The sequence below is a fragment of the Gymnodraco acuticeps genome, unplaced genomic scaffold (genome assembly GCF_902827175.1).
Source record: "Gymnodraco acuticeps unplaced genomic scaffold, fGymAcu1.1, whole genome shotgun sequence".
Classification (NCBI taxonomy): domain Eukaryota; kingdom Metazoa; phylum Chordata; class Actinopteri; order Perciformes; family Bathydraconidae; genus Gymnodraco; species Gymnodraco acuticeps.
The window spans coordinates 1,218,729-1,246,387 of NW_022992100.1; the positions used below are offsets into that span (position 1 = coordinate 1,218,729).

At 38.8% G+C, this 27,659-nt stretch overlaps 1 protein-coding gene across 2 annotated transcripts; it reads left to right on the top strand.

The window, feature by feature from the left end:
- Window positions 1-521: 521 nt before the first annotated feature.
- arhgef6 (Rac/Cdc42 guanine nucleotide exchange factor (GEF) 6) lies at window positions 522-26,084 on the top strand. Of its 2 annotated transcripts, XM_034202842.1 has the most exons (22): window positions 522-790; window positions 1,848-1,931; window positions 3,855-3,939; window positions 6,465-6,583; window positions 7,205-7,409; window positions 7,912-7,964; window positions 8,510-8,604; window positions 8,769-8,864; window positions 10,091-10,213; window positions 12,357-12,495; window positions 12,642-12,701; window positions 14,085-14,231; window positions 16,619-16,705; window positions 16,859-16,940; window positions 17,893-18,008; window positions 18,151-18,330; window positions 19,687-19,707; window positions 21,755-21,851; window positions 22,094-22,192; window positions 22,310-22,409; window positions 22,664-22,718; window positions 23,644-26,084. In XM_034202842.1, the coding sequence occupies exons 1-22, from the start codon at window positions 626-628 to the stop codon at window positions 23,764-23,766; spliced, it is 2,331 nt and encodes a 776-aa protein (XP_034058733.1). In that variant the 5' UTR covers window positions 522-625; the 3' UTR covers window positions 23,767-26,084. The 2 variants fall into 2 exon arrangements, with proteins under 2 accessions (XP_034058733.1, XP_034058734.1); XM_034202843.1 differs by lacking the exon at window positions 19,687-19,707.
- The last annotated feature ends 1,575 nt before the right edge of the window (window positions 26,085-27,659 follow it).

A 27,659-nucleotide genomic window follows, 5' to 3' on the forward strand; every position in this document is an offset into this window, starting at 1 on the left:
TTTAACATGGTCAGCTTTTATCTTCCTCATCATTTAAATGTATTGGGACTTCCTATTTCCTGCTTCAAATTCTTCATACATTGGTTATAGCAATAGTCACACAGCTTGTATTATCAGAAACTTCCACATGACTCAATTTGCATGTTGACCAACAAGGTTTTACTTGGTGAGGAGGACGCTATGGCTTTCAACGGCAATGAAAACATAATTTTGACTATTTACATGTTGGGCCTAAGGAGTGCATCACCTCATTCCTACAGTGTAAAATGGTACATTTTTGTTTTGCAAAAAATGCTGATGTATTTCAAATATAAATTCCCTGGAGGTATTTCCTAATCATTGCTGCATTTTAACTTGTTACATGATATTGGAGAAAGTGCCCTCTGCCAGCATGTGCTACTTTGCAGAGGAAAACGACTCCTGTCCATTGTTGAGGTGCCTATTTGCCAGTAGGGGTGATCATCAGTTTTGCGTGTAGAAACAGCGTCGTCCTTCCCCCACCGCCTCTTTTTTTTTTAACTTCTAGCAGAAGTGCGGATGTGAGTTGCATATTGATACGGAACAGGCCGCCACTTTATTTCTTTTATAGCAATGCGTGCCTAGGCAATGATCATTTCGTGGAGCTATGAATCCAGAGGAGCAGACCGTAACGTGGTTGATATCACTCGGAGTGCTCAGCTCGCCTAAAAAGAACATAGCGGACCCGGAGGAGTTTTTGAAAACCTCGCTGAAGGATGGGGTCGTCCTGTGCAAGCTCACGGAGAGACTTATACCTGGCTTTACTCCCAAGGTGAGTTGTTGATCTAAGTTTACTAAGTCAACAAACGATAAATGATCGACGGCTGCTGGTGAAAGAAAGGGAGGGGTTTGATGAAAATGATACCGACATAAAACTTCTTCCTGCAGCAGGCCTTTAATTTCTGTAGCTCTCACTTCTTGAGCCGTGAAGTTTTAGTAGCCGCCTGTGTGTTCAGTATGATGCCTCGTGAATCAAAATACAGCCGCATTTGTTTAGTTTTAAGATATGAGATTACAATATATGGTTTCCTGTGAAGCAAGCAAAAATGTTCCGCATTCTTGACATGAGTGAGTCGGTGTGAACACCCACCAAAACAGGACACATTATTCGGTAGGAAGAGTGCGTGAAACATTGGACACAGAGCCATATTGGAGACAGTGAGCTGGGGGTCATACAGGACTCGGTTTTAAACAACTTTTTCGACGTGATAAACCAACCATAATTACACGCTTAGTTGTTGAGATGACAAAGTTGATAATGACAAATAACAGTTGCAAAGACAGTTCGTCACTTCCTCCTGAAGGCTCTTCCCTGTACGACCTCCCCCTTTGAAAAAAGGCATCAATACAGCTGAAGCAGAGAATAAAACCGGAAGTAGTAACTTCTCTCTTTTCACATTTACTATCGCCTTTTGTTTGTTGCTGTTGACCTTGTTTGGTTGTCAGACAATCCCCTATAAAAGAACATTGTGATTTATACTTAATAAAAAGTCCAGATTGTTCCCCTCATTAAATGTTTTAACGTTGCAATGCGGTCTTTAAACATCACTTTATTTTGAAAATTTGACAAGTGAGCGGATGTTTTCCCTAAATGTGTCTACTTTGACATTTCTATGGTGTAATGGTTTTGTATGCATGAAAGAGACCCAGAAAGAATCCACAGTTATTTTGTTAACTGTATTTTAACCGGATTTACTTAACTGTAACTGTATGCGCTTTTATGTGTACCTAAATGAAATATCACGTCGGTGTCAGGCTTGTGTCAGATGTGTGTCTGCCTTACTAAGCCGTAGTTTGTGTTTATATATTTATTTCGTCTGTGTGCTCAGTATTGCCAGGATCCGAGAACTGAAGCCGACTGCATTACCAACATCAAGGAGTTTTTAAGAGGATGCTCGTCTTTGAAAGTGGAGGTAAGTGTTCGTCAAGTTTAAGTGTATAAAAAGTGCAATGTTACTTATGACATGGGCTGACCCCTCTTTCATGATCTCTTTACTTAGCCTCCTGAGCCCACTGCAGTTTATAGACAAGACTTAAACACACTCTTGCTTGTGTTGTGATCTGCTTAAAACCCTGCTGGCATATATTTTTCTCTCACATCCATGCTGTCAGTCACTCCCACTGACCAGACAGGAAGGGACCTGTCCTGTTGTTTTGAAATGGCCACAACTTAGTTTTCAACACTGTTTACTTCCTTTTAAATTCCCTTTCTCTTTCATACTGCAGGGACATTTATATGTATTGCTTCAAATACTGGGCAATACACGGCATGGCTGTGTTGCTAAAGAGATGTTCTAATATTAGAAAGGGGCAAATCATTCACAGATGTTGGGAGTTTTCCCTGTCTCTGTACCAGCCTGTTTGTGAACGCCACACTGGACAGTAATGTGTCCTCTAGCTTTATAAATATTCCTTTCTGGTCTTGAGTCACCTCAGTTGGTTTCTTTAAACAGCTAATTGACTCAGCAAGCTGGCTCTCTGCAGAGTCAAGTGGTTTGGCACTCCTGCCCAGCTGGCTTGTTATGTCTGGGAGGGTACCTTTGCTTTTATCCACCAACCCAGCCTTAACCCATAATTAGACCTTTTGCGGCCCGCCAGTAGCTCATGGGCTGTCGTTTTTGGAGAGCCTCTGTCAAGTGGATCGGTCAGGGGATGTCTGTAGCGCAACGGCGAGCCATACCCTTCATTTTGGTCAGTGATGTGATCATGCTTGTATGTCACAATCAGCTGTCTTAGGAAGTCATCCTTGCATCCCCCCCCCATTATGTTTTGTTTAGTTGTTTGTTGTTAAGTGTTTTGTTGTTTTTTCTGTTATCTGGAGCAATGTCTGTTTTATTTTATAACTGAAAAATATATATATATAACAAAAAAATGCTTAGAGAACCTGTTTTTGCCATAGCATATGGTGCCTGTTTGTCCTGTGACTGCACAAAGGGAGCAGTCATTCTGCTTTCACTTCTGCACTGAGATGAAGAAAGAGGAAGCTCCAATTACCGCTCAAATATATTTAGCTTGGTTATTAACTGCATGAAATTATTTATTTGTTCTGGTTTTATACACTTACTGTAGTAATTTAATTTAACATGACATGAATCATAGAAACTACTGGCGCTGACAATGGTCAAGACGTCAATACTGGCAACAGTTATTACTGATCAATACTGTGATGTAAGACCTATCTACTCCATTTTGTTGTATTATTGTGTATGGGGTTTTCCATTTTTTTTCTACTTTCAAATAACAAGTACAAAATCATTTTGTACGACACTGTGTTTAACCCCCTTTTTAACACGATGAAAAGTGAGAAAAGTAAATCTTAGTAGTGATGTCGACCCTCAGGCCGATCCCACCTTACAGAGATCTAACAGTCACACTTTACCTCTAGGTGAGGTTGTACGCAACTCATGACCAAGCCTGGACTGCTCAAACTCTACTGTATATTTAAGATGTTTTATTTAAAATGGGAAACTTTATCTGCTGGAGGAAAGAAGATAGCTGTTTGAGATCGAGTGATCAAGCAGTGTTTATGTGGCGAGCATCAGTGTGTGCGCGCAAGTGCATAGCGAATTGCAAATGAGACCGGCACTGTCTGTTTTATTACAAACCACTAAGTCACAAAATATGGGTCATGCTCAACATGTCAGATTTTATCTCTGTCTTGTTATAAGCTTATTCAAATCCCTGTGTTTCATTGTGGGTGTGTGCATGTGTGTGTATTGTTTGTTTTGCTGGATCCTCTCTGAGTCTGTGTAAATGTAAGCCTTACTGCTCGGATTTGTGTAGAACTTCGAATTTTAACTTGCTCTTCTTCATCTTCTCTGTTCCCTTCTTTCCAGGGGTTTGAACCAGAGTGCTTATACACTGGTGAGAATTTTGGCAAGGTGCTGACCACTTTGATGGCAGTCAACTTTGCCACACAAGGTAAGAGCTTTGCCGTCTGTCTGTACCTGGGTAAAAAAACATTTGAATTCTATAAAAGGTGGCACATTAGGCTAAATACTGCAGATAATGCTTCTTTGGTGTTCATCAGTGAAGCTTTACGTGTGTCCGTACTAGATGCAAATATTCGAATGAAATGCTTGAGTGGTTAAAAACTGAACAAGTATCGACATGTTAGCAGTTAGTTGCCAGATGATTCTTTATGATCCTCTACACATTTGTGCTATGATGGTGGTCATTTTCACAGACGTTGTCCATGCAGCCCTTGTTAATCATGTTGAGTGTGTTTCCCATGGGCAGCTGGCATGGCAGTGTGTGTTTGGATCATGCTGAGTGCCATATTTACTCATGTGCATCCAAAGCTTGATACACCATGAATTTGATCCTCTTTTGCTCATTTGATGTTGATTAAACTCAAAATACATAGTGACTTAATATCACTTTTAGACACACACATACACGTCCTTCTCAAGTGCATTTCTTCAATAAGGACACAGCTGAAAGTGTTTCGCAGTGCAGCAGCCCCACAGCAATTTGTGGCTAATTACTTTGCTCGAGATTCCTCGTTTGAGGGCATTGGAGAGGTAATACCAGTCTGCCTGTAGTTTCCAGCTCACAGCTGCCACAAAACCAGCAGCCTTACAATTATTAAGTCAGCAATTTTGGATAAATGTGCCCCCTCTGGATGCTCTCTGACAAATGCACAATGCTCCAATCTGTTTGTGTTATTCCTGTGTAAATGGCAGTGAAGATTGAGATTACAACTAATGATTATTTTCATTTATCAATTATTTATTCTATAAAAGTCAGAAATTTTTTTAATTGATCTTTGCAATTTCCAAGACCCCAATTTCATTGGAATTAAAATTGCTTGTTTTATTTGACTAAAAGTAAAAAAAATTAAAAAAAGGTATTCAATCTAAATTGGTGTTCAGCACAAATGCACCCCATCTTCACCTTATCCTCACTTTAGTAGCAGCAACTATTTGGCATGTTTGCTTGAGAAATGACTAAAATGATTAATTATCGTAATAGTATTTGGTCTTGTAATTAATCGGCTAAGTGTTTCAACACTACATGATATTACTCTCCTTTGGTGATGTGGTACATGTGCTATGACTAAATGTACAGGAGGCATGCCACAGTGTGAAATGTAGACCACAAGCATCTGTCCGTAGTACTCTCTTTTTGATATTCAAATCTTTGATATAGGCTGGCTATGCCCAGCAGCTGCTCTCTCATCTCTCAAAGTCAACTCGATTTAAAGTGGATTAGTCACAAGTTAGTTGATATGATCTAACAGAAGAGGCCTCCATCTTTTAACTTGTGATTCTCTTCCAAGTCTGACTTAGCTCCTGACTCAGTGTTTAGAGTAAAAGTTTGTTTTTAGGGGGATATGATCTTCAACATAGCCTGCACACAAAAATAACTTTGGTAACCTTAGAGCTGACAGAAGGGCTTGTTAGTCTTCTCTGTGTGTGTTGGGAGGGGCCTGTGGATCCATGAGCCCCACCTGCAGTTCATGTGGACTCTCCCGCTGCCTTTAGTGTCCTTCTCATCAGTTCGGCCTCCCTGACATCTCAGCATATGGAAAGCAGTAGGGAATCTCCAGCCTTTACCTTACATAACATAGGTTACAGATGATCTCCTGATGAAACAAGATCACAAAAAAGTGTTATCGTAGCGCATTTCACTGTAAATGAAAGTGCAAGGAAGCATTTGTCAGTTTTATAGGATCCAAGTTGAACACCTCATTGGATCTGAATTAGAGGTGGCTAAGACTAATGGTGCACTCTTTGTATTGTATTTATTCTTCTTAGATATACAGTGAACCTGGCATGCATCCAGTTTGCATTTAATAGGCAGTCCTCAGTGAGGGTGTTTCTGTTTGTTAGTGTAAGAGGTTGCAGGGTTGTCATGTGTCATTTTTCAAGTGAGTACCAGCTACAGAATTGATCCCTCTGTCAGCTCACCTCAAGGACTGCACTTACACTGCAGGACAGCTGGCAGCTCCTGGCACTAAATCACGGTTCCTCTGCTGCAGCGGCACAGTGATGACACTGTCGAGGGAATGAGTGTCGGTGTCATAAATGTGTTGTTTTTTTCACCGAACTGCAGGGATAACAGACAGTGTTGGTGGGAAATGTAGCTAAATATGTGTCAAGTAGCTATATAAAGTATGAGTGATTACTGAAACATATTTATATTTTAGTCTAAAGACTGCATGCTGAATTCCTTCTTACAGCTGCTTTATCTAATGTGGTTGCAGTGTGCCAGCTTTGGTTAAATCAGATGATTCTATCAGGCATTGTTAATGTGTAGCGTGTGTTTTTTGTGCTGGGGCTGTGCAGAGCAATGGACCATACTTGCATGAATTATCATCAAGTTGCCAGCCCCTTCAAGTATGTGTACCTGCGTCAACTGTGATAATGTTCTTTACCAGATAAGAACAAACCATGTGTACACATCTAAATAAAATAGGCTCTGTATTTCCTCTGTGTCCGTAGACTGTGCTGCTGAGAGATGTTCGCAGTCCGGTGCCCACTCTCCTAGTCAGTCGACATCTTCACACACATTCTCCTCTGCCAAAACCAAAGGCTCTCTGCGTAGACAATCCAAATCAGTGGTATGCTACTTCTTTATACACTACATATCGACTTTCTGTTTTTCTATGTCTCTACTAATTTCACTAAATTATGTTAAATGTATCAGTTAATTTATTTATTGTTAACCTCAAATGACTACACATTGCATTTCCCTGCCCCATGACAAGCTAAATATATAAAGAGAAGCCCAAATTATTTCTTAAAAAGCCTAATTTATAAGCTTAATGTGCAGTTTAAAGATATGGTGAATGTTTTTATTTATTTTACAATTCTTTATTTAGTTATATGTGCATCTTATACAATGTTCATGAACTTTATACAATAACAGAAGGGATGTTTTGTAACAGAGGCATAATTGACCTAGTGAGGGACCATCCTGCAGGTGTAATAACAGTCAAACAAACAATAAATTACAATATTTTGGTAATTAGACCAAGCACCCTTTTTCTTTTGGTGATAGAAGTGGTTATCAGCTCATCAGTAGTTTGTTCATTCTATGAAATGTGGCCGTGTCTGGCGAATAAAGGAAACCCAATCCTACCATAGCTCAGTAGGTGAATGTTGTTTTATAATGCACGCTGTGTAAATAGAGCTAATACTGATGATACATTTGTTTGTGTTGTTGACCGTCTCTCTATCAGGAGATGTCTGAGAACGGTGGAGGTGGGCAGCTGATGGTGAAGGCTCGCTTCAACTTCAAGCAGAACAATGAGGATGAGCTGTCCTTCAATAAAGGCGACTTGATCCATGTGATGCGGCAGGAGGAGGGGGGGTGGTGGGAGGGCTCCCTCAACACCAAGACGGGCTGGTTTCCCAGCAACTACGTCCGGGAGATCAAACCCTGCGGTGAGTCTGGCCACACAAACAAGATCATGAATTCCTGAGTATAATAGGGACTGTAGGTTTCATAAAGTTTCATTCTAAATGTTGCCACACTTTCATGGTCATTTAAATGATACACTTAATTTCGAAAGGGAAATTACAACATTAGAGGCTGATGATGCAGTAACATTATGCTGTTTAAAAAAAAGGCTATGATAAACAACAGTTATGTTATAAAATAGCAACTTGTTTAGCCTCGTTCTATCGTTATTTGTTCCAACACTTTTTGAGACTTAAAACTAAATAAAACTATTTGCATAAGAGAATCGAGATACAATGACAATGTCTTATCATCATCTGAAATTATTTTCTTTAGTGAATTGGTTGTTTAAAATCTCCAACAGATTTTCTGAGAAGGTCATTATTTTCTGAATATTCTGTTAACATTTTTATTTTTCAAACATTCTGATATTTTGGTTGAAAAAGCTTTTAACAATTGTCCTATCCCTATCTATGTCGTCTACAGAGAAGCCTGTGTCTCCTAAAGGAACTCAGCTGACCAAGAACTACTACAGTGTGGTGAGTCAAAAATGATGCAGGGCATGGCAAATGTTTGATTCTTTTTGTCATACCACTTTAGAAATCAGAAATTAGTAAATGTAAAAATGTTTCTCATCTTAGCTGTCTATTTGGGTTTATCAAAATGTAGCGTTTCCTTGCTACTGCTTCTGTCCTGATGAAAAAGAAGAAAACAATGATCTAACAGTAAATGAGTTAAGTTAAAGAGTTTATCAGCTCATACAACATAGGATCAGTGTGTCTGCTTGTCATTTAATGTCTCTTCACTATGATCCGTTTTTCGGAAGTAATCTTGTTCTTAGCTTCTAAAAATACAACAAGTAGCTTCTCCGTTTTGAAACTGCACTCGATCAGCAAAACTTCACTTCGTTTTTTCACATTTTGAGTGGACTAAACATAACCACAGTGATCAAATATTGTTGACTAATAAAGACAAAATCATCTAGATTATCGAGCAGTTTAACCTGAGATTTTAACTTGAAGGAAAAACTGTTTCCCTGGAATCTGTTTATGTAATATATTCAGATTTCTGTGCTGTTTTCCAGGTTGTACAAGACATCTTGGAACATGAGCGGGAATTTGTCAAAGAACTACAAACAGTGCTGAGCTGTTATCTACGACCCCTGCAAGCCAGCGACAAGTAAGAGCATGACAATTTGTGAAATAAGTGTTTAGATATGAGTCAATATTCTTGAATTGACTGAAATTGTAATCAAAGATGATGATTACTGTACTTTCATGTTTATTGCATGTTGTAGGACAGTTCCTATAGTCTCCTCTTATGCTAAATATGTGTATATCCAGGCTGAGCAGTGCAGACAGCGCCACCCTGTGTGGAAACCTGGAGGAGATACTCACCTTCCAGCAGGGACTGTGTGCGGCTTTGGAGGACTGTACCAAGTAAGTCATGCTTTACACGGACCTCCATGAAATATGTGGTAGTTTGCTCAGTAAATTCAACATCTAATTGAACTTATATCAGAGGAGATCAATATGTGTACACCCCGTTGTGCTTGTATTGCAAGCCATAATGAAATGCCTTTCAGAAGACTTTTCTAGTTTTCATTTATGTTTTATAGTCATGTTCTCCACTGCAAGCATACTATACATTACTGCCAAGTGTTCCGCAAAGCATATCATACTTCATTATATTTTCGCAATCACTTCCTTCCTCCCTGACATCTCTATTATAGTCACTTCTTCATGGTACAAATATAAACTTGCAAAAACATGTTTTAAATAGCTAATCCATCCTTGTCCCTTTGCCTCATACATTATTCTTAATGTTTATTCCGCATTCATTCATTTGGTGCATTCAAGGTTCTTTATTTAGTCATACGAACATAGCTACAGAGTAGTTATGCCGATGAAAATCTTGTGTCACAGGCTTCTCCAACAGTGCAACACAAAACACAGATAAACAGAAAAATATAGTGCAAGTAAATAGTAATACAAAAAGAAAATTAGTTTTTTTTAAAAGTGAAATTGTGCAATAAGAGTCTACATGCAAGTTGTTGAAATATGATAGGTAAATAGATACATAATTTAAAAATATTTTTTAAGTAGCAGCCAGATGAATATTAAGGATGTTGTTTCAACTGTTCAGGTGTTTAGCAGATGTTACACTGGTGTGGAAACTCTGACCAGCTACTTCAAACTAAGACAAATGTTTTCACTAGCTTTGAACGCCATTTGAAATGTCTGCCTTGGGGCAAAATGCATTCATACGTACAAGGTATGGTATGCTTTGGAAAATGGCCGCTAGGAATGTGAAGAATCTACAATTGTTAGAATATAGTAAACTACATTATTTTAGGTTGAGCCTTGGAATGTCTTCAATGTGTCTGAAATACAGTAGAGATGTTATGATTCTGTGGTGCTCTGTTGATTGGAAGTGAAATCAGGTGAGTGTTTAAGACCTGTATTCTGCCAGGTTTCAAAACTGCAAGCCCAGTCTTGTATTTGAACTGTCAGTAAAAACATTTGGATCAAGCCCTAAACAATGGCAGCTTTTGAGATATTTTCACTGCACTCCTCTTATCTCTTACCATATCTTTCTTTTCCCCCAACTGTTTCTCTTTTCATTTGTAACCCCCCTCTCACCTTGTTTCTGTGTTACTTTGCAGAGTCTCTGAAGGCCAGCAGCGAGTGGCGGGCTGCTATTTAAACCTGATGTTTCAGATCAAGACTCTGTATCTGGCTTATTGTTCCAGCCATCCTTCAGCTGTTTGCATCCTCACTGATCACAGGTCAGTCCTGCACACAACACAGCACAACACTGACAAAATAAGTCTGATACCGACTGAGTCATATCGAGAATTTGGATGAACAGTGCAGAAGTAAAGTGTTACAGTCAGATGAAAACTGTGGTAAAGGGGACGTGCATTTGGGTATCCAAAATGATTACCAACCAACACATGGGGAAATGACACAGTTTTTGTGGTTTGCCTTTTTTAGAAAACTTTTAACAAGCCCCTCATATTTGGCTGCCCTCCCTACGTCCCATGTAGGCATATTAGAAATGGCCGCTCCCCGTCTGAGTATCTCCACCTGAATTTTGAGAAATATTGTGACCATTTTTTCACGAGACAAATAAAGCAGACTGCGGCCTGAAGAGACATGTGCTAAAACAGATCGTGGATAAATGTATATTTTCAGATTATCCAAAATAATGTTTTACCTTTTTAAAAGCCCTTAATGTGCTATTCGGGACCCAAATAAGAGTATGAACCCAAAACGTAGCATCATATAGATGCTTTAAATCATTAAGCATCACTTTTAGATTTTTTTACGGTTTTGATATAAACCAGCAGGGGTCACAAGATGAATGAAAGGAGTTATTATTAGGAGTTATTATTACATTATTTTCTGGGTAGGAAATGTTAAACTGTTTAACACAAATGTAGTAGTTTTATTCCTATGTGTCCAAAAAAGTATTCATATAAGGGATAATAATTAAGAAGGGATAGTACATGTTTCACTGAACCTTTCTTAAGGCATATACCCTGTAATGTGCAATGAGGTGAAAGGCAAACATGTGGAAACCATCAGTATGACCAACCAAATGACCAAGACTTGCTTACCTTATCCTTTTTCACCCTACTTTTGAGGCAAGTCTACATGGGTCTTGGTAGTCGTGTCCTTTTGTGAACTACTGCATGTTGTTATCTGTCGATGAGCTGCAGTTTAGCAATACACCGCACGGTGTCAGGCTTCCCTTCTGTAAACGTCTAAGAGGCTAAACTAAGTCTGATCGTTACAGTGAGATCTTCATATGCATTTTTCCCATTAAGTAGGACCTGTGGAAATCTATTGCATTGATCAGTCACTGTGAAATGGCAGAATAAAGAATTTAAATGATTGAATCTTGGCTTATGTAGAAGTGGTGTTTCATATTATACGATGTGAACTGCACACTAAGTTGAATATCACACAGGAAGCAGACCGTTGACAGGATACATCGAAATGTGGTGTTGTTGACAGGTAACCGAGACACTTTTTCACAGTAAGCAGATTTTCGTCTCACTTGCAAAAGCCTCTTTTGTGACCTTTACATTTACTCAAAGTTACCTGTGAGTGTTGCAACTGGGTATCGTGTCAGTCTTAGACTATAGAAACTCATGAATGGTGTTACTTTCAAGTCATGTTTTCAGTTTGGCTGTGAAGATGCAAAGGAGAAAAACTAAAACTATGACCTCATTTGTTCTGCCTTTAACACCATTACAGTCAGTTGTGAGCCATTCTAACACGCACCCCAGATGGGACATACTGTATGTTTTTCATCATTGCGTTACAAATAAATGGAAACCTTTAGTGGTTACATAAGTGTTGCCCCCTTTCCTGTCCTCATTAGAAAGTGTGATGTTCTCAGAGAACGTTTTATAATGCATGTATTGTATAGTTTAAGTGTGTCTCGATGCATTTATGTTTATTTTTGTCCCTGTATGTAAATGCATCTTCGTTGGGGAGGCACACATGATGGACTGTGGACACACATTTTCCATTTGTGCACATTAAACTCAAGCTCTATCTTTTTTTCCACTTAACCTACACAGTCTGCATAATCTATAAGAAATGATTCTCTTGCAGTAATAGCAATATTTTATTAGATGGTAAAACCTTTATGTATCATACATTTTATATTAATATAAAGCCTAAATGTAACGTTATGGAATTAGCACCAAAGAAAATCTCAATCTTTATTTTTATTTATTTATATATATATATTATTAAAATGTTGTTTTATATTTGATTGTATGGTCTTTCAAGTTCTCATCATCAGAAATTGGCATCTTTGTAATGTTTTCTAACCTGTTTAGTCAGTTATTCTAAATCTTACAATCTAAAAACCTTAACTGTGCATTACAAGTGTTTTCTTTGTGTGTTCAACAGCGAGGAACTAGACAAGTTCATGGAGAGCCAGGGAGCCAGCGCTCCGGGGATCCTGGCTCTGACCACCAGCCTCAGTAAGCCCTTCATGAGGCTCGACAAATACCCCACGCTGCTGCAGGAGCTGGAGAGACATGTGGAGGTACAGGAGAAAATAAACATAGTATAGTATATATACAGTATATGTCTGACAATGTACCTTATCTCTTTTGATCTCTGAATTTCTTGGTATATTACAGAATATTCAGGCTGCCATGTTTGCTGATGTTTTGTTTATTTCCTCCACAGGAAGCTCACCCAGACTATGCTGACATTGTGAAGGCAACAGCAACATGCAGGAGCTTAGTGGTAAGTGTGGGACATCCCGGGGTTCTACATGCTCAAATGATATAGATAATATATAGTAATCCATATCATTTTTTTGAATCTCCATTTTCTTTTCTTTTTTTTTACAAAAGCGGGCTTAAAGTTAAACAACCTATGATTGTTACATCATCCGCCATGAAGGCTACTGGGTATAGCTACTGCAAAAAACTTGCTCTTTGGTAACTGGCAATAGCTACAAATAGCTACCATGAAAAACAAAAGCACTACCCTCTTCAGTTTTGGTCGTGCAATGTTTGACGCACTTACTTTGTTGTTTGACTTAATTTTCCTGTGAGATTGAACTCGGGCCAGTTGTTGCAAATTAAAACAAAATTAGGAGAAACAAACTAAACAAAGATGATGTCATTATTTTCATAATTATAATTAAAAGCTTTTCAAAGGTATGCTATTATTTTATGTTATTAACTGACTAAAACACTTAAATTAAATCAGTCTTGTGTTGGTTATTGTGAAGTTGTTATGACTTCACCTCTGTCAGATGGGCTACACACTAATGACATGGCAACGTTACAAAGCACTTCAAAATAAACCAAGCACAGGTTGGCAGAGAGGCAAACAATAATGGAAGTTTGTGCTGCATGTTGAGTGATGTTCCTACAGTGGGTGCAAACTGAAATGCCATTTTAGAAGGGATGGATTAGAAGCGAGTTACCGCAATGTACCTCAGTGAAGATCACTCTGAGACACAGTTTCCTCTGTAAAGCTCTGAGTTCCTAGTAAGAATAGATGAGGTGACTCACACATGTCTGTTCAGCAGAGCTGCACAGCAATGCGGGAAAAAAAATCATCACACAACAGTGAATGTTGTAATTTGCAAGTCTCAGTTTGTTCTGTGTGGTTGGGTAGGCAGGCGTTTAAGGAAAGCTAGTTACAACCTCTGTAGTGCACAGAACATCATTCTTGTGTGCTGTGGAAAATGAAAGCAGTTGCATTGTCATTTTTCCTGTTTGAACAGGGAGCGCCCCTGCCTAGCACCTGAAGTTATTCTACGTTATGTTGCAGGTTACTCCATATACTTCTGGAAAATACGTAAATAAAAAATCTGAGTAAACGGGTACATTTTCTAAAGCAGGAAAAAAAACCTGCTGCACATTACTCAGTGTTTCTAAAAATCAGGAAACCACCTTTTCTTTATGTGAGTTTATGTAACATAATTTGGATTTAAATCCAGAAATCAGGAAAATATTTGAATAGCAGCTTTGCCTTGATGTGACATATTTGGTTTCCAAATCTATCCAAAGTGACTCTTTATGTCTCATGGTAAATTATGAATTATGTAACACAATGTTTGTTGATGTGTAATATATATTTGTACTTTGTCTGCCTGTGTGTCTGTGTGTTTAGACACAATGCCAGGAATTGCGAAAGCGTAGGAACCTGGAGCTCCAGATCTTGTCAGAGCCGGTGCGGGGCTGGGAGGGAGACAGCATGAAGAGCCTCGGTCACGTGGCCTACATGTCCCAGGTCCACGTCAAAAATGGGTCCAGTGAGGTAAGATACTTCGGCTTTGATGCAGCCGAGGACTGAAAGAAGTTGGGATCAATTGTCCCTTTTTGATCTAATTGTTAGAATTTGTATGGTGAAAGCTTCAGATTGGTTCCATTCAGTGAAAGAAGATAAAAGCACAACATGTGAAATGCTCTAGATTTGTTTGACCCATGCCAAGTCTCACGATTACTAGTAACCAGAAGTGTGTCAATCATTTAACTTAAGCTATGTGCGTTATAGGGTTCCCAATGTTAAAGAATCGTGTAGGCAAAAATCAATTGTCCATTTTTTGGAAATATCCCGCTGGTGTCAAAACAGAAACCTATGTAGGCCATAAGCATTCTGAAAACCATCTCTTCTTTCTCGTGTGGTTTCTGAGCAGGGGTTTACTTTGAAATAGTGGTTGGAAGAAAAGCCTTATATAGAGACGTCTGAGTGCCCTATCTTTTAATCGCTGCCAACCACTTTCCAACCACCATATTATATTAAGCCTTCTCGGGAGCTAGTGTTAATTTCGTTGACTAAAACTATGACGAAATATGTTTGTCAACGACCTTTTTTTCCATGACGAAAACGAGACGATGACGAGACGATGACGAGACGGCACCGATGGCAGTAAACAATAACTGTAACGAAATCATCATGCAATATCGTCGACGAAAAGTGACGAGACGAAAATGTAGTTTACTAAATAAAAACTATGCCAAAATCTCTCTTTACTTTCGTTGACGAAAAAGGAGGAGACGAAATATTATCAAAGATAACGTTACATCTCTGATAGTCAGTTTTTCTCCCAGCAGTTCCATTTCCGGTGCTGCGGCAGGGCAGCAGCTGTGTGTCTGTGCTGCGCGCGGCGGTAGATTTGAATTACACCGGGCAGCGGCACACTGTGAACTGTCAGGAAGACTCGGGTCTAACTCATGGTCTAACTAACCTTATTTAACAGAAAAGAAAATGGCAACAACAGGGCTTGGGAGCAGTGGTCGCACTCGCGTTAACCGAATACCCCCCCGTCAGCGCGAGTGATTGATAAATTATGCACTCGACGGATAATAATGGATTATGACGGAAATGTTACGATCCTGTCCGTCAAAATGACTGACAACGAAAAAGTCTAAAGCCACCACTGCTTAGGACTGGGAGAAAGAAACAACGTGATATTTGGGCCCATTTTCGCTACAATGAGGCGGAGAAAAAAAGCGAATGCATTGTTTTATCAGAAGGGAAGCAATGTGGCCATAACACAGCTGGTAAAAACACCACAAACCTGATCAGATACTCTCTGCAAAGCTTCTTAATCATTCAACCTGTGTTTTTCATCAAATAAGGAAAAGATATAATCTTATTTATTTATATACTAAAATGACAAATTATTGGTTTTGGCTAGACTAGTTTGACTGAAATGTTCTATATAATCTGATGACTAAAAAAGACTCAACAGTTTAAATAGACTAAAATAATTAGTTTTCTTTGACTAAAATAAGACTAAAATGCTGAGACTTTTAGTCGACTAAATCTTGACTAAAATGTTTACTGTTTTAGTCGACTAAAATAAGACTAAAATGCTCAGACTTTTAGTCGACTAAAACTTGACTAAATAAAAACAGGATGAAGGTGACTAAATATGACTAAAACTAAAAAGAAAATTTAACACAGGACTAAGACTAAAACTAAATAATAAAATAGCTGACGAAATTAACACTATCGGCAGCTCATCTAATTTTCCATCTGTATTAAAAACAACAGACCAGCCAAATTGTATTAAGTATATGTATAAAGGATTAATCAAAAAATAATTACACAAACTTGAACTACTCACTTAATTTATGCTTTACAGATTAGCAAAGTGGTTCAAATTCAACTAGAGTATTCTGAGAAAATGTAGGATGTGAATGAATTGTCATATAATCTCTATTGCTATAAGCACTCATTCCTACCTATGTCGATTAAGCTAGTTAACATTCACATGAAATTAAATGTAGTCAAATGTAATGAAATGTACTTTTTAAATGTTGGCCATGAGGGTAGTGCAATAGGTCGCCATTGTCAGTCTGTGTATTGTGTTTGTTCAAACGGTGTATGACTGATGATATGTGTATGTCTCTTAATGTCCACTATGTTTGTATATGTACATGTATGTGGAACTGCAGGACGGAGTCCAGAACAAATTTCCTTACAGGGACAATAAAGTATATCGTATCGTATCGTATCGTATCTATGCAACATCCACAGACAATGCAACACTTTTAATTGTCGTTTCATAATCTATAAACAGTTGCAATGTTACAAAAAACTAGCAGGATCAGCTAAAGCCACCTTCCTTTAACTGTTTAAATGTATTTGTTCCTACATTACAACTACCGGTACATTGTTTTCTCTCTTTCTTGCAGGAAAAAGAGGAGCGCTATCTAATGCTTTTCCCTAACATGCTAGTCATGCTTTCCGCCAGTCCCCGGATGAGTGGCTTTATTTATCAGGTGAGGACTGTCCCCTAAATCAATCATTCATGACCTTTTTTGTTATCTTTATGCATTTGTATTTATTGGGCACACCATTTTAGTACTTTCAGGAGTCTCTTATCTACAATATCTTTGCCTTATTTCACCTTTCCTTTTGTTTGTCCCCTTCAGGGAAGACTGCCGCTGACCGGCACCACAGTCACAAGACAAGCAGAGGATGCAGACAACGCCCACTATGCCTTGGACATCACAGGTTTGCATCTGAGTTATCGAACATAATGATGACTAATCTTCTTTAGTTTAGTCGAAGATTTAGCAGTCACTCAGCATACAGAATCCTAGATAAAGCCTCATTGAACAGCCGCAGGATTGTGTATTCAAAACTCTTAAAGTATGTAAAGATGTCAATCCATCCCAGGGAACTAATTAATATGAGATTACTCTAAACATAAAAAGTCATCCCCTTTTCCCTGTGAAATATACTTGCTGGTGTCCAAGCAGTCAATACAAATATATCAGTCGCCCTACTGTTGCAGTTGGTAGTTGCAACACACGTGAATATGGATAACACATTTGATTCAGATAATCTCTTGATTTGCAAAGTAAGAAATTCCCTCTCATGATAGACCAAAACATATTGCTTCGCCATATCTATTCGTTTATGGCATCTTTGTTAAGAGGTTTGACATACATTTTGTGTTTAATCATGTATACTTATTGTCACAGTGCATGAATGACTATTTCTTGCAGAGATATTTAAAGTAGACCTAGATCTTCTATGATGCCTGCATTTCCTCAATAGGAGTTTCTACTTGTGGTTGTAGCGTGTGTTGACTTTTGTGCAGCCATAAGTAACTCTCACTAAAGTGTGTGTGTGTGTGTGTGTGTGTGTGTGTGTGTGTGTGTGTGTGTGTGTGTGTGTGTGTGTGTGTGTGTGTGTGTGTGTGTGTGTGTGTGTGTGTGTGTGTGTGTGTGTGTGTGTGTGTGTGTGTGTGTGTGTGTGTGTGTGTGTGTGTGTGTGTGTGTGGTGTGTGTGTGTGTGTGTGTGTGTGTGTGTGTGTGTGTGTGTGTGTGTGTGTGTGTGTGTGTGTGTGTGTGTGTGTGTGTGTGTGGTGTGTGTGTGTGTGTGTGTGTGTGTGTGTGTGTGTGTGTGTGTGTGTGTGTGTGTGTGTGTGTGTGTGTGTGTGTGTGTGTGTGTGTTGCAGGAAGTGTGATCGATCGTGTCACAGTGTTCTGCAGTAGTTCCCAGGAGTTACAAGAATGGCTCGATCAGCTTCAGCCCTTCACCAAAGGGGGCAGCCCTGCAGGCACAATCTTGAAGGTTAGTATGCACACAAACACATACAGTAAACACTCAACGCATTACCAAGGGTGAATCCTGCAACAAACCGAGGTGTGAACATTAGACTCATCTCTTATTGCACGTACATTTCCCACACTCATGCTTTTATTGTCCCATGCAGACTGTCGAAGGCAAGCCACTGAGCATGGTCGGCCCCCCCACTCACCTGTCCCACCTGGGCAGCCTCAGCGCCGTCAGCCGTGGTCCCCTGGAGCCCCCAAAGATCAGCAAGCCCTGGTCCCTCAGCTGTCTGCGCCCCGCACCCCCCCTCAAACCCTCTGCTGCTCTGGGGTACAAAGAGGTAGGAGGTTTAGCGCTACACAAACAAACCCACACACACTTATTATGCATCTCCTATAAGCAGTCATACATTGTTAGTCAGAAACCACAAGACATCTACCTCATCTACCACCTCTCTGTTTCCCCTTATATTTATTCAGATCTCCACTGACCTGTTTTACACAAAAATATGCAAGCATGCAAAAAAATACACAAGTGATGTTGACCTACATACCTTTAAAGTTTTAATTAGAGACTCATTTATAGTATGTTTAATTATTAGACATACTATAAATTGACACATATTCAACAATGAAATACATTCATACTCCGACTTTACAGAATATATATTTGTGTAAATATTCTCTGAAACGCTGGATTACCTGTAGACATAATTTGTTAGATGCCTGTCATTTACTTTTGTACCAAAGTAGCTTTCAGTGTGTAGAGTTATTCACATTGAATCACTTTGAGTGCTTTTCATCAAAGTGATCAAATATGTATTACTATTCCTTAGTAACGTTTAAACGTGTACTAAAACTTAGACTACCTATGCTCTAAAAACATTTGACTGTGGCGTGATGACAACAGGAAAACCCATTTATAGATCAATTCTTTGCACGTCATTTATGCTAATTAAAAAACATGGTCACTGTTAAGCAGCAACAACTATTATTGTTACAATAATTTATGCATATAGTGGAACAAATTAAAAACCACTTTGGGGGTGTCTAAGTCACAACAAGAGATGATTATGTCCTGAGGACGGCCCTTTCACAGCAGCGTCCCTGAATGGAACAGGGCCATGAACAATGACATTAATAAGACATGTGTTTACCCTGTGATGAAATGGCTGCCGAGAAAATTAGCTGTTCTGGTGAATTCAGCATGATCACCAACTCTGTCGGGCATTGAGTCTACCGGTATTTTGAGCTATGAGTGGTATGGTTGTCACTTGGTGGTTGATGTGGGAGGTAGAAGCTTTACAGTGATCGTCAGTACTTTTAAAGTTTCAGTAAGCATGGACAGTCTAGTCATTGGTTGAATATATGTCTACACTAAACATGCATTAAGTTTGATAAGCTGTAATTGAACAAATATTGCCACAAACATTTACTTCTAAACTGAATATTGTCCACCTATCTATGAGAAAATAACCAAGCATGCGTGTAGCAAATGGCTCTTATTTTCTTGCATGCATCAAAACTTTCTTTTTTCTACAGGAAGTAATCACCCTATTTTGCTTATACAAAAGAATAGGTGAATGGCAGATGGGGGTGTCAAAATGATCACTATTAACTCTCTATCACACCCTTCTCTCGTTGTATTTTTCATGCACATTTCCCCTTTTTCTCTTTCTCCATCCTGCCTTCTGTAGAGGATGTCTTATATCATGAAGGTAAGGTTAGAACTCACTCTGTTTCTATCTGTGTGTGTGGGTAAGGATGTGGTTTGGGTGGGGGGGGGGGGTGAATGGGGTTGCCTGTGTGTGTTGAGCTGGCATGCCTTTGCTCTGTTTGCTTCACTCTTCTCTCATTGTCATCTGTTTGATTCCTGTTTTCTGTTTTCTGTGGCCCTGCGTGTCTGCTCTTTTTTTTTCTTTCTCTGTATCGAGTCAAGGTGTCTCTGACCATGAATTGTATCAGTTTAAAAAAGTCAACCTTCCTCAGGTGACTTGTACGTTTTATGGCTACAAAAAAGTCCCAGTGGTGCATTTCATCCCACTACTCTCTTTCCCTGCATCTCCTCTATCTCTCAAACATCACTATGACATATCAAGATATTAAAGTGTTATAGAGGATTAATTACATTTTTTTGGAGAAACTTGTAGGAGCTACAACGTTTTCCAAGTGCAATGATGTGCCATTGTATTACAATGATCTACGTTCATTATTGGCAAAGCGTTTTTTAAACGTAACTCCAAATGAATGATTCTCTGTGTCTTCTGGATAGGTAGGCAGCAGATGTTTAACATGCTGGACAATCAGCTTTAATAAGCAATAATATGACAAGCCCTTGTGTCGGTCAGCTTATTTTGAAGGTCATCTGCTGCCAAGTGGCTGTAAACCCTAAATTGCGGGTTTAAAGTGACATGGCTATTACAGAGCTGAGCACCGAGCGTTATGTACTCCATTAAGGTCACCAAACGCTGCTAATCTCGGCACGGAAATGAATTACACGGCAACCTATTTAACCTCCCACTGTTGAACACGATGAGTGCACATACACGTCAGTAAAATGCCCGAGCGCCTGTGTTCATGTGAATCTCTGAGTCCCTAAACAGGTTTTGAGAAACATGATTATGACATCTCAATTACTAATCTTGAATTTGGTGAGCAGTCTGTGGAGTTCCAGGATGCCCTATAAATGACCAAAGCAGGCAATTGCTTAATATCTAGTTCGTCTTGACTAAATCGCTCCATTCCAGCGAAAGACATGGGGATAAATGACGTAATGAATGGTGTTAATATAAGATAAGAACATGCTATTCATATGCTACAAATAACAACACATCTGCGTTGCTAAGGAGTCATGCTGATGTGGCGTTGCTCAGACTTAATTTAGGGATTTATTTAATCACACCTCAGCTTTTAGTGTGCTCATGGGAGGCAACAGGCATTGCACCAGTCTTCAAACACTCAAATTAACCCAGCAACAGCAGCAAAAAAAAACATTATTGTTGTTTGTAGCAAATAATGTAAACAAATCTCAGCTTTCTTGGCTTTGTGAACACTGTATCCCAAAGGTAAAGCATTTGTGACAGTAATCGGTGTTGGGTAACAATGTTACAATTATTAAACAAAGACATATGTATAAAATATTCCTTTATGCTTCATTAGGAGGATTGATTTTAGCATAGATAGATTACTTAGCTGGCTTTGTCCCAGACCAAATGCTTGCTGCCTTGTTTGTTGATGGAATTTAGTTTTTCTAATGTTCTGTGTTCATAAGGGATGCGCGTCCCTGTAAGCTTGCATTCTGTTTTGGTTTGGAGCCTTGGCTTTACAGGTGTGTGTGTGTGTGTGTGTGTGTGTGTGTGTGTGTGTGTGTGTGTGTGTGTGTGTGTGTGTGTGTGTGTTGTGTGTGTGTGTGGTGTGTGTGTGTGTGTGTGTGTGTGTGTGTGTGTGTGTGTGTGTGTGTGTGTGTGTGTGTGTGTGGTGTGTGTGTGTGTGTGTGTGTGTGTGTGTGTGTGTGTGTGTGTGTGGTGTGTGTGTGTGTGTGTGTGTGTGTGTGTGTGTGTGTGTGTGTGTGTGTGTGGTGTGTGTGTGTGTGTGTGTGTGTGTGTGTGTGTGTGTGTGTGTGTGTGTGTGTGTGTGTGTGTGTGTGTGTGTGTGTGTGTGTGTGTGTGTGTGTGTGTGTGTGTGTGTGTGTGTGTGTGTGTGTGTGTGTGTGTGTTGTGGTGTAGAGAGAGAGATATGTACTGAATTTGTATTTCTCTCCTCCAGGACTCCAGTAAGAGTCCGCGGCCAATGAAAAAGTTCCTGCCTGGCAACAGGAAGAAAGAGCGGAAGCCGTCTGATGATGAGGTTCACACGAGGAAAAGTATGAGTTTTATCATTATTTAATATAATAGTGTGTTTGTGTGTGTTAGTTCATTGCATGTCTGTGTATATTTGTTCTCGATGTAGTGCCCATTCCCAGCCCTTAAATAAAAAATAGAAGAGACATTTGTGTGTCACCGCCTGCTGAATTAAAGTCTTACGTGTATATTTATCCTATTTGATTTCATATGAAATTATTGTTATTTACAATATTAATTTGCATGTATATGATTGAATCTCTAGGCACAGTGGCGCTGGAGGAGGACGCTCAGATTCTGAGGGTGATCGAGGCGTACTGCACCGGAGCCAGCCTGCTTCAGACAACCACGGGTGCTCGCTTATGTAAGGAAATGGATTCCTTAATGCCTTCTTAGATTGCACATCTCGAATGGCAGATAGAGCCATAAATCAAGCTTTTTCCATTAATTTCTGTGTGTGTGTGTGTGTGTGTGCGCGCAGCGGTGCGGAAAGAGTGCGTCCCTCAGGTGCTCCTGCCAGAGGAAGAGAAGATCATTGTGGAGGAGATGAAGAGCAATGGGCAGACCGTTATTGAGGAAAAGTAAGCATATGATCACCTCTAAAAATACATTTTCATTTGTTGGCAGAGACTTTTCATTATTTTTATTTGGATCCTGATTTTCTCTGTAATCAGAAAGATGATATTGATACTATTTATGCTGTTGGGACATGAATCATCTTGGGGTTGAAAACCGCCAGTAAAACCTTGATATCCAAATAGAGTTTTTACCCGGTCAAGGGAAAAATAGATATTGATATCGTCCAGCAGTACTTACTTTTCTCTATTTGTTTCAGGAGCCTGGTCGATGCTGTGTACGCTTTAAAGGATGAGGTTCATGAACTGAAAAAGGTTTGTGTGCATTTAGTTTGACTAATGTTCTGAAGTTGTTGAGTGTACTAGAGTCGCAGCAATTTTAGTTTTAACACTGACATAAATTAAACAAATCTAATGACAAATTAATGGGATTTCATCCTTTCTTTTAGTTTATTAAGAAATGTTTTATTTAGAATTGTTCCTTTTTATTTTTCAACCGCATATACATAATAATATGGCAAAACATAACAGATAATACAAATAATTTAAAAAAATTAACAAAAGAAAAGTGTTTTAATGGAAATAAAAACACTATTTCTATGTTAGCACTAATTGATAAAAATGAGTTAAGTATACAGAAAAAATCCACAAATAAAACACTTATAGGGCATCATTGAATAGCATGCCAACATACATGCACTTTATTGTTTTGTCCATTTATTGAACATGTCAGAAACAAAACATACAGCAATAATATTAACATATATATTTTCTTTATTTGTTATAGTAATAATTATAACAAAGAGAAAAAAGAAAACGTTCAAGGTACAAAGAAAAAGAAAATTAATTCTCAAATAGTCTCTGTCATGTTCAACAGGGGCAAGAAGAAGCTTAAAAAAACGTTTCTGGTCCTTCCCCCTCTAGCGTACATTTTTCTTCAAAATAAAAGAAGTCATCAGCGTCATGTTGTAAACAATCAACAAGAAACAACTTACAATTTCAAGAAACAACAAGTATGAGTTTACAGGTCCTCCTCATAACCATTCAGATTTGGCTTCTAAATAATAGTTTTAGTTTTAGATAAACTTTTACAATATTACTGTTATTCCACAGATCACTTCACTTGTCATGATCTTAGATCAGCCAACAATGCCTGCCTTCTGAAGTTTCCCAGCTGTCTGTAGTGTACACTTTGCAAGCTATAGCCATTAAATGCTTCCATTGCCCGTGTGTTTCACAGGAGAATAAGTGGATGAAGCAGTTTCTGGAGGAGGAGCAGAAATCTCGCAAGGAGCTGGAGAGAGTGGTTCGAAAACTGGCCAAGCAGAAGAACGATTGTGCTTGGGACGACGGCGCCCACTGAACGCATTCACACACTCATCCTCATCCCAGTGTGTGTGTGTGTGTGTACATTTATGTAAGCGTGCTTGTGGAGGGTCAGGTGTGCGCGTGTGTTTCTCTCTATGTCGCATCTCCCATTTCACAGCAGTGAGTTTAAACCCCCCCCCCACCCACTCAAGACAATGCTTGGAGTTGTTTTTGCTTCAAGTTCTGCTGGAGCTTGATTTGACATTTACAATGAAATCTGTCTTCCTGATCTAGCCGCAGTACATGAGACCACAGATATGCTTCTGCTTCTTCATAAAGCAGCTCAGCTAAACAAAGACTGGCAGGGCGGGGTGTTTCAAACATACTGCCTCTTGTCAACTGGCACTGTGAACCCCGACAAATGGAACCATTTTGGACAAGGACAAAAAGTACTTCTGCTGCTTCCTTTGCTTCAGTCTGAAAAAGAAAAGGAGTTCAGAGCCATCAAGCCCAATAGGAGTTCACTTGCATGCACAAGGACTGTTTTTATTCTCCTCATACCACAACTTATTTTGTCTTTGTCACAAGGACAAGCAGGAAAATTGATTGATTGATTTTTCAAAAGAATGTGCGATTGTTATTTTTGTACATTTACATTGACAATTTCCAGGCCTTTTTGGAGGTGTTTAAGCAATTCAAACAGGTTAGATCATTATGCTACATTCAGGTTTTTATCCAGAATGCAGCCTTCAACTGTTCATTTAAAAACTGCATGTGGTTCTACAGTTTAAATTCTGCATCAGAAATGTGATAATCATGATATTCAGATATATAGTCCAAAGCTATCATGGATGCAGCTTCATATTATATAATAGAAAAGGCTTCACTATGTATCATTTATATACAAGAGTACACAAATATTGACAGATGCCACCCTTGCTCTCTTTAATAAAATATATTCAAGTATAATTTGAACATAATTACATAACCTTGCTTTATTTTAAAGAGTATTTATTTTTCACCCAAGCATTTAATTGTGGTGTTAGCCTTATAGATAAAGTGTTGCTGCCTTTACACCCGTTTGGAATTTTATTAAACTTAATTGATACGTAAATGCAGGAAAAATAACACTTGTTTTGGCCAAGGGAAATGGTCATTTTTCATCACAAAAAAGGAAAAATGACAAAAAATGACTAATAATGAGTCTGACCGTGGATTTCAGAGAGCAGCCTGTTTGTGGCCTGTTAACATAGAGCTGATAACAACAGGAAATACAAAGAGAGATTTATTTGTGGGTGTAGAGCTCAACTGTTTAAGTGCCTCCCGAAGGGGTCCATAAACTAAAGTTTAGGACCAGACTGGGACTAAATGCATGATTTATATTGAAAGTGTCACAGGTGGTTTGTTGTAATATTTCAATAAGAATGTCTGAAGCTTAATGGGAATATATTGGGTCTGAAAAACATGCAGGGCTTTGCATGCTTTTTTGAGATACAGCATCTTCACAAAGACCCACAGCGGTACATTTCCTCATGAGTTTGAGTGTGTGCTCTGTTATCTTCTCTCGCTGCAGTGGATGCTAAAGATGCAATAAGTGACTGCTTTACTGACCGACCTCTGGGTAAGTGCCAGCATGGTAGGCCAGATTTGGAGAAATTGCAATAACAATGAATGAATTAACCCAATTTATTAACCAAAAAGAGCCAGACTGTGTTGTTAAGCCACCACACAGGTAGGCGTTCATTATCTGCCTTTATTTAATCAAGTCTGTTGGTATTGATGATTGTTTTTTTGCTCATGTCCAGGTCCCAATTTTTATCCCCAATGATCCAAAATGTAATAATATTGTAATACTGTACAATCCCTGTTGGGAAGTGCCGAGCTGGGAGGTCAGAGCAGTGTGTAGGGTACCAGGCAGCCCCTCTTACATCTGCAGCACAGTCAGTGTTTTGCTCAAGGGCACTTTCCTCAGCAAGGGAAAAAAGCTGATCTTGAATAGTTGTTCTCAATAGGAAGCCCAGTTGGCAGCCAGATTCTCTCCAGCGTTACGGAGACTCTGCTTCCTGTAGAGATGTTTGCCCGTCTTATATGTTCACTTTTATGATTAACATTGCTGTTCTGCACCCTAAATAGTTTTCGTCAAGTACCACATACTGTCTTTTTTTCAATTCCCAAAAGCCTCAGCGAGCACTTACTGGTGGTAGGGGGTTGAACTTCGGTTTCATCTTGTTAATCTCCAGACCATTGTGTGTATTGTTTTTTTAAAGGTTCTATGCAATCATTGTTGTTGCAAGTATTGTTATGTTTTTTTTCTAGACACTCTGTACTTTGTGTTTGGTATGGTCATTCTTTTATTAAAATTGTAATATAATACATGGAGTTTGACATTCATTTCGCCAAGTAGGAACAGTCAAACATTTCTTAACCTCACAGCATGAGTTGCATGTTCATTCATTCTGGAAAATCCACTGAGCCGGTTTTTCTCATGTAGCATTTTTCATTTCTGTGGTTCAGGAATTTGTAGGTTTTTCAGATTTTGACAGAAAGAAACCCTTTACAGGATGGAAGGAGTGACTAGAATAGACGACATCCTGTGAGAGCGTGCCGCCTCTGCAATGATACACACCTCCATAGAGATTCACACTTTCCATGCTGTTCCACTCCTTTGCACAGCTTTTGCTTTTGATGGGTAAAGGGGTACAACCATTTTTTACATTTCTCACCAAATCTCATATTAGTCATCAGGCTGGTTACAGTTACATGGAACTCATACATGTAGGCTTTTATGTATCCGTTTAATTAATTAATAAAAAAGTTCTCAAACGTACATGTGCATTTTAACAGGACATTAACATGTTCGTGTTTTAGCCTATTTACTGCTAGTTATGAATACCTGACATTATTGATACTTTCAAACCAGGTTGCATTTTCTCCTGCTTTTTGGCCGAAAGGTCGAAAATCAATTTTATGCAGTTTAAAATCAAATAGCCCTCTTGAGTTGTGTAATCAATCATAATGAATGTAAAGTCCATATTCATTATTATCATTGTGAGGGAGTGTCTATATTCTGCATGTAAAATGTATCACCACATGATAGAGAACATAAATGAAACCTGTGGGTTTAATGTGAATGGATTTCCAAACTCAAACAAGTTTCATAAGTTTGGTTATTGACTCGCATAGCACATGGAAATGAATGGGAACCAATGGCTGTCAGGAAAGAAAGATATATTCAAAAGTGGAAAGTCTGTAGCTTTCTTTGGAAAATGTTCAGCAGTACAGTTACATCTATATGATTTGTACTTATTGTGTGGTCCTTAGAATCATCAAATGTGGACACTGCATTTATTTCAATAGAGAAGATAACTGACTTGTAGCACTGAAAACAACAATGTATTGTTTCTTTACTTAAATGAATAAACATAAAAAATGACTGTCAGTCCTGAGTCTAACAACAGAACCTCGATTGGTAACCAACCTGAGTGCTCTTGTTTCTTGTGGCTTAGCTTCATGAGAAAATGCATCTTTCCAATGTGGTTTCTCATTGCAAAACTATAGTGGTATACAGACTGCGCTAGATTTAAAATGTAGTGTGTGTTGCACTGTTCAGAGTGTGGTGAAGAAGTTTGATTTCTGAGTAGCCTGTGAAGGACCATTTTGTGAATTTCAGAAGAATGTGATAGTCTTTGATCTACTACTACTTTAAATGTTTTATCACCTGATCAGCTGTTGTAATTCAGATTTTTCAGGACTAAAACTGAGTTTAAAAAATATATAAAACGTCTTCACCAGAAACCTGCAGGTCCGCTGCAACTCTGACTATTAAATCCAGGCTGAAGACTTTTCTTTTTGCCGCTGCTTTTAATTGAACTATTCATATCTTAAACTGCACTGTAACTTTTATTCATGTACTTTTTTTCTTTTAATGTTTATTTTCTTTTCTTTATT